Source organism: Aristolochia californica, unplaced genomic scaffold, assembly GCF_029961685.1.
Source record: "Aristolochia californica isolate CCGP_79_NKW_82.1479 unplaced genomic scaffold, dmAriCali1.0.hap1 SCAF_4, whole genome shotgun sequence".
Lineage (NCBI taxonomy): Eukaryota > Viridiplantae > Streptophyta > Magnoliopsida > Piperales > Aristolochiaceae > Aristolochia > Aristolochia californica.
In genome coordinates, this window is record NW_027182103.1 from 42,263,129 (window position 1) to 42,275,379 (window position 12,251).

Genomic DNA, 12,251 nt, shown 5'->3' on the forward strand with positions numbered 1-12,251 from the left:
AAACAAAATTCACTCGATGACTTCTAATGACGGCCAATACAGCTACAAACGCGCATGTAAGAACTGAGATAGAAAAGATAAGGAAAGCCAAATTACGGCTCTTGCCCTCCGTTAAGCCAAACTACCAAACTACCCTCAACTTTAATCAAAAAGTACCGACGAGATATTAATCGGGACAACTACTGAAATTGATTGCACCAGTGAAAGTCAGTCATTGTTTACTAACTGTCAAATAAAACAGGGATTTGCTGTCAAATCCAAAAATTGATGCTTGAACTGATTAAGCCTCATTCAATCTTCCAACAACTTCCTGATGACTGTGAAGAGATGTACTCTGATTATTAACTCGGGCGAAAGAATATTAAAAGGTCCATTAATGGCAAGCCGATGCCAGCGGAGACGAAGAGGAGCTGATTGGTAATTAAAGAAAAGCCAGTGGCATTTGTGGGAAATGAAGCATGGTCTATTTGTGAAAGAAAAGAGAATAAATTAAAGAAGAAAAAGCAAGGAAGAGTCGATAGCGGACAGCGACAGCGCCGCTTTGGACTGTCTGGAATCTTTTCGACCTCTTAAATCTGCGACCGGACCGGACCCACCTGTTTGCTGGGAATTCCTCTCTTTGAAAGATGAAATGACCAAAAACACCCTCTGGGTTCTTTCTCCTTTTGTCTTTCCGACTCTCAAATCAATTTGGACTCGAGCTTAAGAGTTACCGGAGAATAATAAGAACGGCGCGGAAAGAAAAAGGGGCACGGAGTTCTGCAAGCATTTTTGTCTTGTAGAGCGTTTTATTCCATTGGCCTCGCATGCATAAAGCAGATTCAGGTCCAACGCAACCTGGAGACACTGTAATCTCTGAGCTGCTTTGGCTTTGGCTTTGCCAACAGATTGATGCCTGGGTTCTGACATAAATTTAGATTTTAGCCTTGCGATGAAACTCACAGAACAGAACTCGGGTTCAATAATGTATAAATTCAGTGATTAGGTTAAAACTCAGTCAATTGAGTTACCAAGTTAATAGATGAACTTGTCGACCTAGTATAGTCAGAACAATTAAAATTCACGGCACATAGCAGGGCAGAAGGCAGTCTCTTCACTTTTGAGTACCCCCCTAGGTGTAGCTGGGGGGGTGGGATCCCCTATTCTCTGTTATTGCAGAAAGAGCATAGAGGGAGAAAAAAGAGCCCTACCACCTCACTGTGACTCTCTCAAATTTCAAACTATTGATTAAGCTAACAACTAAGATCTCATTAGTCAATCAATAATTGTAACCAACAGGTATCCAATGGTTAATTCAAATCAGTATTGGATTATTATAAGTAAGCCCACTTAAATTGATGGCAATTTATCTATCAATTCATGTCATCTAACAATTAGAAGAAACGACAAAATGAGACGGAGGAGAGCGGGAAACCCTTTCGGATATTTTCCTTATCCTTGCTAAAAACAGAGACGGGAGAGCGAGCGGGAATTGATGATGGCCCCAGAGTGGATTCTTTGTATACCTCCAAAAGAGGGGAGGGAGGAGGACGTCCCCACCCGGGAAAGGAAACGCACACTCCTCAACAAATTTCTACTTTTGCGAAGATTCCCCGATAACGTTCATTGACTGGTCAAGGGGCGTTGTTTAACAACTGGGGTCCTTGTCGGAAAGCTTCCGAGTCACATGTGTGTGGACTGTAGCTAAGCAACCGTACTCGTAGAAGGTAAAGCATAGGGAATGTACACGACTATAGCAAGGAGAAGAACTCGTTTTGGCTGTAAGACCCGTACCTTCGGTTCTGTTGTTTCATTGCGCTCCTTTTAGTCCGTAAGTGCTGATAGGAGCTCATTTTGCCCTAGGGTCATCAACCATCACAGAGTACATATATCCCGGACGAGATCGTAGCTTTTGAGGCCTTCTCGTGGCCTTCAAGAGAAGTAGCTAACAAACACTCATTCTGGTGAATATTGTCACCCATTAGAAGAATGACTATTTAATTCAGAGTCTTTGGTTTTAAGCCATTCACGGAAGAAGGAATGCATCTCATCACGATTGGCAGCATTCCCTATGTTAACCGTGGGGATAATCTTATCAGGCCTGAGGAACTGAAATAGGACAAAAAGGTATTAACTAGTGGAATACACAGAATGAACTGAACCACCGAGCATAAGAGCTGCGCTTAGAACTAGAAATTTAAGATATATATACTAATAATATACCTTCACGAATTCTCTCAGTTCCAAGAAACTAGAATGCTCACTGTATGGAACACCTGAAACAAGGAGCACCATTAATGTAGCAAACAAGGATGACACTGATATATATCATACATCACCAAATTAGTTCAAGAAAATAAAGTTTATGCACGCACACAAAGAGACAATCTAGGGCTACAAGAGAGCACAAGGCCATAACAATGCCAAACACACATTTCTGTTTTTCTTATTGAAGATATGAACTGGATCGGCTAAGAACAAGAGTAGTTCGGAGCTAACAAACAAGTCGATGCCACACATGAGGTGTGCACAACCACTTCCTTTCCCCCTGTTGCTGGAAATAGGATGAGACGGAAAACAAGCGCTTTAAGTTCCATCTCTTTTAATTTCCCACTTACCATAAAAAATAAAGAAAGAAGGAAACATAACTATGAATAGAGCAGAATTAGGAGATTAACCTAAAACCAAAGCACATTGAGTCGGGTACCACAAGCAAGTATATTGATTCTTTGTGCTGAAAATTTTAGTTTTTTAAGACTTCTGGAGTGTCTTTGAAAGCTTTTTGTACCACCTAGACCTTTCTCTTTTTGGCATTCATGCAATGACAGGGTGAGAAAGGAGCTGTATTTTTTTGAAGAAGGAAGACAAAAGGGGAAACGGGAGGAAACAGATACCTGAGCACCTGTCGAAATGAGGGAAAGGGGTTTCACACCGACGTGCCGGCTTCCCATTGGTTGTTGTAGCCAATCCATATTTAAGATTTACAGTATGACATGGAGCTAACTTGGTCAATCCACTTCAGCTAGAGGAGAGAGTTGTCGCCTCCGTTAGCCAGGAGAGGGCACAAGCACGCATAGAAGCCGTAAATGCTCATTGCATGAGCAAAAGAGACCAAGGAGGGGAGAAAGAAGCCCCTCCCTCTTTGGAATAAGCAAGAAGAGAGGAAGGCCCCTCCCCTCTATGAATTCTCCATTCTCTTGTGCATGCAAAGGAGGGAGGAGGTGGGCCCTCCCTCCACTCCTTTGCTCCATCTCACTATTCCCAAAGAGGTGTGCTCGGGGGAGAGGGGGGAGGCACATTTTCCTCCCCCTTGCTCCCAACAGATGCTTGCCTCCACTCCCTGACACCCTTTCTTGTCCAACAGTTCAGAGGCTGGAGGAAAGAGGAAATTTTCTCACATGGACACCAATAAGGAGAAGTCGATCACTTACCTCAGGAACAACAGACAAAGAAGGTGCAGGCACAGGAGGTAGAGAGAGCCTTATTTGGTGTCTTTGGAGGCTTTCTTTGTTGATCAACTTGCAAGGGCATTGGTTCTACAACGGGCAACACAAGACAAGGGATCTCCTCCATAGGAGTAGGAACAATAGGATCTATATGAGAAGAAGTGATGGGCAAGGGCAAGGACCCTGCGAAATATTGGACGTCTTCAAAGAATGTCACATCAACTTATATAAATAATTTTCTTGGTGGAAGGACAATAACATTTATATCCCTTTTGTGTACGAGAGTAATCTAGAAAATACACTTAATGGCTTTGGTAGACAATTTATCAACAGTAAAAGTAAATGAATGCACAAAACAAATACAAGCAGTAGGAACAATATCACCCCAACAAAACTTAGGAAGATGCATGTGAAATAGCATAGTTTGTGCAACCTCAAACAAATGACAATTCTTTCTTTCTGCATCTCCATTCTGTTGTGGAGTAAACACAAGAAGATTGGTGAAAAATGCCAATAGTTTGATAAAAAATTAAATTTATGATTCATAAACTCAAGCTCATTATCTATATGCAAAATACAAAGCGAAGCACCATGCTCCGTTTTTATTTCAATGGAAAAGATCAAAATACATTAAAAACTTCAATTTTCTCCAGTAGGAGATACACCAAGTGGATCTACTAAAATAAACATTAAATGATATGAAATATTTATAAACGAAAGTATTAGTAACAAGGCATGGCCCCCATACATCGGCATGAACGAATTCAAATAAACGTCTACTTGAAGATTGACTAGATGGAAAATATGTTTAATGGTGGTTCCCTAATTGACAAGAGTCCCACTAAAACATGGAACTAGATAGCAAAGTAGGAAACAACTGAGACAACTTTGTTGGAGAAGGATAACCTAGCATGAGATGCCATTAGAAGATCGTACCATCCACATAAGAGCTGAATAAGTCAATTGCGATGAATCCTCCAAGTGAACCCATCTCTCTCCTGCCCTAACCAATCATCTCTTCGTCTAGAAGTCCTAAAAAAGGCTATGAGTGGGAAAAAGAGTTACAAAAAACTTTTAAAATTTAGTGATCTAACTATTAAAAGAAGATTCATAGGAAATTTGAGAACGACCAAAACGGAATCCAAATGTAATGATGGAGTTGGTTGGATTGTTCCAACTCCACTAATTGAAGAAAAAGAACCATCAAGAAGGGTTACATGGCATCAACTGACTAAGTTCCAAAAACAATGAGGACATACCTAACATATAAGATGACACACTAGCATCAATAACCTTAGAAACAGGACTAACATGCAAAATAGACTTACCAAACATACTTGAGCTGACCTCAGTAATTTTAGCTGATGGAGTGGATTGGGCTACAGACATAGAAGAGGAAGTTGATCAGGCCATCCTTTGGACTAATTGTTGAAGTTCATCAAGGCACCATGCACAGAGCCGTAGAGGTGCCACTGCCATAAGGAGTATTAAAATTTTCCCATCTGGTTTGCCGAACTTGTCCCAACACTTGTCTGAAAAATGGTTGGTACGTCCACAGTGGACACTACGATTGTCACCCCCTGCTCTCACCGCAGCCTGAACTATCTCTGCATCGTCCTCTGTTAAGGGCATCAACTTCAACATTCTTCACCACCATGTGACGCCACAACAAATTCTACATGCATGACTTTTTTAAAAGCATTGGGTAGTGAGGCACATCATCTAAGGCTAGTAATTGTGTTTTGACAACATCATATTCAGGTCGCAAGCCATAAAAAAACTTTGCTACAAAAATTTATCCTTGTTGTTATCTACGTTCCTTAGCATTAGTCAACTTATTATAATAGTCAATAACAAATCTATCACCTCATTTCAGACTAATAATTTCACATAAGATTCATAGATTTGTGAAAAATTAATCTCTTGGGCATATAATAACTCAAGAGAGTTCCAAATCTACTTAGTTGTTTCACAGTTCATGACTTCACTTCTAAGCTTAGATTCCATACTATTAAGTAGCCAAGTCATTACCTAATTGTTTTCGGCTTCCCACTCATCAGTTACTGGAACAGAAGGATCATCTCTCAAAAACTTGGTCTTTTGTAGCTTTAAGATAGATCCGAACTGATTTGGACCGAGTTAAATAATTCTGGCTATCCAACTTTTCAGTGGAAATCACCTATCCTTTTCATCAAGCACACCATTTTTACAATAGTATCCTTTCCATTAGATATACCAGTTTCTCTAGCTGGTGTAAACACCTCTTCAAAGTCAGGCATACTAAACCAGAGTAATTAGATAAAAAAACTTCCAGAAATCTTAATGTAAAGCCTGCACATGTCATGTGGGCCCCACACTACAATTAGGGCAATAGAGAACATCAATTCAATTGCAACTATCCAATTCACAGTCCAGAAGAAATAATTGAGACCAAAACCTCAACAAAATATCACAAAATAGGATGATGCAAGCACCCTGGATGATGATGCCAGCGAAGGTCATAGATCTGATGATTTGTGCAAGCAAGGCTAGAAAATTCCCAACAGGTAAACCCTCTAGGGCCACAAATTTCACATAAAACTGTTCACTTTGCAGTACAAACCATCAACCTTAAAGTTATGGCACAAAAAAAAAAAAAAAAATCTGACCTTTGGCTTCTATCAGACTAATATCTAAAACTCCCTTGCTGGAAGATGTGAAAGCTTAGAAAAGGAAGATAAAACACCTAAAGAGTTCTTGTCATTGGATCTCTACTCTGATACCGTGTAAAAATCTGAACTTTTAGGAGAAAAAGAAGAGAAGAAGGAGAATAGAGAGGAGAAAGAGGAAAGAGAGTGTTGCGTCAAGCACTCGTTAGGATAAAAAAATCGACCCCCTCTTCTATTTAAAACAACTTAAGTAATTTTGAGCAAAGTAACAACAGTACCCTTCATAACTTAAAACCCCATAACTCACTCAATACAACTCAGAATCTTATCAAAATTAAACCTTTTGTTTCTAACATGATTCCTAACTTACTGCTGCTTCCAAAGGTGAATACCAAAAGGGTGAAACGAAAAAAAATACCCTTACATGAATTCTAACAATACAAAAATCATAGTACATTTTCAGATGATAGCACAAGTTGACCTATGAGCCTTTTTAGCAATCTCAAGTTGATTTGCACTATTTTATGATACCAATGTTTCAAATAGTAATTAATTGACAAAGAGAACCTAGAGAACATACATATCAAAAGCTAAAAAGAAACGAAAGAACATAGAAATGAGAAAGCAACACTTATGTAATAAAAAAGGCCTTTTCAAAACAGAATGTAATAAAAAGGGTAAAAGCTCATCATAACTTACCATAAATTGTTACCTTGCCCTTTGAGCGTGGTTTTATTAGGTCCAGCCGACTTCCAACAGATTCAGAGTATGTCCATCCTGAAGAGTACAAAATTAAAGAAAGAGATTATATGAATAAAATACCAAAAAATATTGTTGTCTTTCACCATCCACTCCATGCCGAGTTGACAATGAGGGGAGCTGAGAAAAACGAAAATCTGTAGGAGTAAATGATGGAACCTGTTGGCCTAAATGCCAAAACTGCCGAGAACTGATCCTTATAGGTTTCCAAGTACTGGTCCAGGCTCTGTAATAAATTAGTGTTAGTACTCAGGGAACTTATTCTCAAAAGAACAGCAGTTTTGAAGGAAAATAAAATATTTTTCCACGTGAGCAGAGAGGTGACAGAGTTTAGACCTCAAACCGCAAGGAAGATATTGGAACAACATGTAAAGGTGTCAAATGGCCTTGTGAAGAAAGCCTCCCAGACAATTCAGACCAACCAAAAGACACCAGAATCCGCCTCCGTGAAGCATTTGCATGAATCTGGACCTGTTGCAATTATAGCACAAACTCTAAGAGAAGTTGCCTAGCAACATCAGAGATGTATGGCATTGCAAGACTTGTAGTTAAATGTTGGTACCTAATACCATGAAGTAAACTATCCATTCAAATCTATATAGGGCCTTTAGTGACTTGTTTTGTGGCTGAACATGCAATTTCTGAAAAGCAGGTTAATAAAGCTCATATATTAAACAGTATTAATGGAAAGTTAAGTATTTTAACTTGATTCCTATTTGCTTACAGCAAGGAATTTTCAGATTATTATACTTGGACAAAAAGTGAATCACATCGGGGTCATTGCTCTTACAACTCAAACTGGGACTCAGTTACACTAAAGAATCAAGAGAAATCATCACAATTTGTCACTTGGATGAGAATCACTAGAGCATTTGGTATCAGCACTCCTAGGAAGTGAGCACACTAGTAACCAGTCAGACTGAGACCATTTGTGGGGAGAGGAGAGAGCAGACAAACTCTCCCCTCAAAGGTTATCATGTTGTTAAATGCCCCAGGTGTCTGAAAAAATGGAGCAAGCATTTTCTATTAAAAAAACCGGTCAAATAGATGCAAAACTTCATACCCCTAACGCCTCAGAAATAGCTAGATAGACTTGCTCTTTCCCAATGCTGTAGGCCCCAACAATAATCAGTGTTCTTGGCTGCATTGCAAGATGGTTTCTGGTAATCCTGACGACAAAATCCAAGACATCTTCTTTGGAAGGAAACCTGAAGCAGAAAAGCTTGTCCATGCATAAATAATCGCTAGAATCATCATAACGCCTAACAACAAGACATGTGGTAATGATTCTGAGAATTTTACAAAAGAAACAGGACTCCATTCATATAGAAATGGTTTACATTTTTGTATGCAGCAAATAGTTTTACATGAATGATGTGTCAGCATTCTGACTGGATGCAAAGCAGTTGATTGGACAGTAAAATTGAAAAAAAATAAAAGAAAAAAGGAACAAGAGAAAAAATAACACCCAACTAGCTCTTGACCCATTATCCTAAGTGTTGTCACATTTTCAGTATCAACGGTATTTGCAACTACCATTTGAAAATAGTAGCCACATAATGGTTAATAGTTGATGCAGCGTGATCAGATTCTTCATGAATGAATAATCAAGGCCACAGCTAATCCACTTCCACATCAATGAGTGTAACAATGAATGAATTAAAGTAAAGAATTAAAGTAACAAGCATGATTAGTTAAGTTTCTTACGTATACTTTGGGTTGCAGTAGGTTGTGTCCAGGTATAGCACATTTACATGGTGATTCAGAAGAAGAGGGTAGGAGTGCATAAGTTTACACGCTCTGAAATCTCCAGTATGCAAGTAGCATCTTCCATCACCCAGAAGGAGATGAATCAAAGCGGCACCAGGGCAGTGATTAGCTTCCAGCATTGTCACCTTGATTCCTTCAATTACATATTCAGTGTCTATTTCCAATGGGTGAATGAATCTGCCAAATGTAACCATTTGAACTACGAGTTCAGAAAATATAAAAAAAATTCTGGTAGAAGCAGAAGAAGAAATATCAAGAAAAGTAGATCCCTTACAGAGGATTTACCGAGAGACACATTCTCACTAAGCGAGCAGTTATATGTGTGCAATAAATTGGACCATGTGACCATCCTTTGCTCAAGCCACCGTAGTGGTCAAGGTGGAAATGGCTCAGAAAATATGCCTTGCATCCTTCAACAGGACCATAAGAGAAAGCATCAACTGTAAAGGGCGTCCCTGCAGCCATAATACAACACACCCATCTGAATTGGCAAATATACCCATAAATAAAAGCCCATAATAAACTATAAAATAAACAGATGCATGGCAGGTGCTTGCTGTACATTGTTAAGCTTCAAAGATACAACATCTTCCAACAGTTACAGGAAGTTTAATACTGTTATGGCTGCCAGAGAAGCAGTCACCAATTCAGTTACAAAAGATAACCCTCCTAGCAGACCACATACTTGTCAATAATCCAAAAGGTGGGCCGATTTCATCCTGATGTGAAAAAAGATGTGCATTATCCTTGCCAAATCATGTGAAGTATTCGGAGTCCAAAAGCAGGGACAGTCAGTTATAGGGAGTAAGCAGGCAAAAGAATTTGAATGTTTCTTTTCCATTTTCATAGTTTTTATTAGGTGCTTTCTTTGACAATTTTGTTATCAAAAGATGGTATGAAAGCTTTGTAAGTCCTTTCCTATCAATGAAGCCTTATTTGGAGCTCTAGGTTCTAGCTTCTCAATGAACAAGTGCAAACACTAAGAGCATTGTCATCTCAACTTTATTTGCAACAACCCAATTACAAAGGATTGTAACTAGCCATGACTAGCTGCAAGACATTGTCTCACAGCATCAGCAATTATCTTTTGAACTCAACAACAAACTCAACAGCATCGAATCTAAACTTGACCGCTCACACCAACACCCAACAACACCAGGACCTCCAGATAGCAGCATTGTTCCACAACTATTGCCTAATCCTTGGCAGATCCAAATCTAAATGATTCATCTAGAATTCCCAAGGTTTGACAGCACAAAACCGTTTGGTGGATATTCAAAGCTAAGCAGTTTTTCAATTATTACAGGACACCTGAAGAAAGATTAACAATTGGTTTCTTTCACATGGAGAGTCTGCTCCATAATTGGCACCAACCGATGCACCGGAAAAACAGCTGTCTTCGTGTCCAAACTTTGTTAGAGCATGGGAAATGCGATTTTGTCCAGTTGCATTTGATGACCCATAGGCATTGTTCGTTGGATTTGACTCAAAGATGTTGTCAATTACCAAACAAAGTTTGAATCGTTGGCCCACTGTGTCAATCATCTTCTTGATTCCTTCACTGTTGAATGCTTCATATCAAGCCTAAACCTGATATATGCAGAGAAGTCATGGCATTTCGGCTAGTAACAACAGCCCAAGCTATAGGCCTAACACGACTTCATGGGGGTAAACTGCGGGATGCCATGTCATTCACATCAGGACCTCAATCAATCACACAACGTTCAGCTTCCATGATGCTACCAATTCACAAATTATCCTCTACTGAAATTCAGAGACATAGAGAGCGGGGTTTGTGTTTCAATTGTGAAGAACATTGTGGACCAGGTCCCTAGCTTCTTTTAGTTTTTTTATTTATTTATTTGGTCTTATCTTTGCCATCTCCATCCTGCTCTTGGCAATTAAGCCGGGGCGACCAGTGGATGTAGTCCAGGGTGATATAAGTTTGGACTAAGGGCAGTTACTAGAGTTTTGAGGAAGTATCTGAACTCAGACAGGACTGATTTACCATCCATGGCACAACATGTGAGCTACAGAGAATGTCAGACAGCAAGCTCCAATTTGAAGTCATCCCGGTTTCCCTAAATAATGGAGTATTATTGTATTACAGAAATAGATAGAATAACATATTGTTTTCCACAAGGAGTGAAGCCGACCAACCACAGCACCAAATGAGAACTAGATCACGCTAAAAGTTCAACTGCACTTGTCCCAGTCCGACGACAAACAAAATAACTAGATAAAACTAACAATGTTCCAGTTGGTCGTAGAGAAGCTATGTTGTACATTAAGGAAAAAAGATCGTTGGTTGACACGGAATCCTTCTGCAATATTTATGCACACCGAAAAGGAACAAACATCAAATGCGTACGTCTGAAGTCTTAAATGTAATAGTTACGCCTATAACGAGCAGTTTGAACCAGATAGGCAATATCTGGAAATCTTAAAAACAGCATTTCCATATTCCAGCTTATTTATCCACAAGCTCTTCACGTTAACAAATAAAGAAAACAAAGAAAGAAAAGCGACCACCAAAATAAGCTCGATTTGGACAGGAAACACTTACATAAGTACGCATTTGAAGCTTAATTGTGATGAAACTCACCCGGAATTTTTTTGTAGAAAGGGCAAACTCGCTGCCGGTTGTGTCCAAACACGTTCCCTTTCTTTGTAACCTTCGATTCAGCTTGAGAACCATCATTTGGCCGCTTCTTTGATGACGCTCTAGTCGTTAATTCTTCAGGCTTTTTGAGCCCCCACATCTGGAAAAGATCCTTTTGCACGAGATCGTTTCCAGATTTCTCTTTCAAACGCGACCAATCTGTTTTGAGCCCCCACATCTGGAAAAGATCCTTTTGGACGAAATTTTTTCCAGATTTCTCTGTCAAACGCGACCAATCTGTTCCAGAGCGGTAGAAATCGGATGCAAAACTCTCGGAGGAGCTTGAGATTGAGAGATTTGCCTCCACTTCCTCGTCTTCATCCGATAAAGGAAGAAAAGGAAACCCGTTCTCATCCAGCTTTTCGGATATGGAGGGCTCTTCCTCTGCAAGAAATTCCATGGAGATGCCGCGAACAAGCGAATCGACTTTCAAACAGCCGCGAGCCCGCGCTGAAGGTATTTAAGGAGCTGAAACCGGTTTGATTATTATTGTTGGGCGTCCATTTACATAGGTTGAAGCAGCAAATCCTGCTCATTGGTCACTGAATCGGAGCCATTGACCCATCAAATTACCCATTCAAGTAACCAATCAGGTGCCTCTGGTTTAAAGTGTTCATTTTTCATTTTTCATTTTTCTAGATAATCAAATGGTCCAATGTTATAAAACCTGATTGGATTAGATGAAAGGTATTAGGTCCGATTGAATCCTGCTCTACCGGCGCTGACTACTTATTGAACCAATATAATGTCATAATATGTAACAAATATAAATGAATAAATGTTAGAATAAGTCAAAATTTCTTCCTCCTACTCTTTGTCTTATAACTACAACAAAGGGGGTTAGTGCACTTATAAACCTAAGTGAAAGTGACAGTGAAAGTAAATCGCTTGTCGGTATTTGTGTGATAGATGTAAAATGTACTCGAAATTATTTTCCTATGTTAGTGCCAAAATAAAAAATATAGTGTAAATAAGATAATGAATTAC

The 12,251-nt window shown here is 39.4% G+C and overlaps 1 protein-coding gene across 2 annotated transcripts; it reads right to left on the reverse strand.

Annotated features, from left to right (window-relative positions):
* Positions 1 to 1,329: 1,329 nt before the first annotated feature.
* Positions 1,330 to 11,664, reverse strand: LOC137962874 (DNA cross-link repair protein SNM1). Of its 2 annotated transcripts, none has more exons than XM_068809992.1 (9): positions 11,208 to 11,664; positions 8,877 to 9,057; positions 8,540 to 8,779; positions 7,896 to 8,040; positions 7,169 to 7,303; positions 6,992 to 7,058; positions 6,773 to 6,850; positions 2,203 to 2,255; positions 1,330 to 2,088 (listed from the first exon to the last, which is right to left on the reverse strand). In XM_068809992.1, exons 1-9 carry the CDS (start codon positions 11,662 to 11,664, stop codon positions 1,954 to 1,956), a joined length of 1,491 nt encoding a protein of 496 aa, XP_068666093.1. In that variant the 3' UTR covers positions 1,330 to 1,953. The 2 variants fall into 2 exon arrangements, with proteins under 2 accessions (XP_068666093.1, XP_068666092.1); XM_068809991.1 differs by having other exon boundaries at positions 7,896 to 8,094.
* Positions 11,665 to 12,251: the final 587 nt, after the last annotated feature.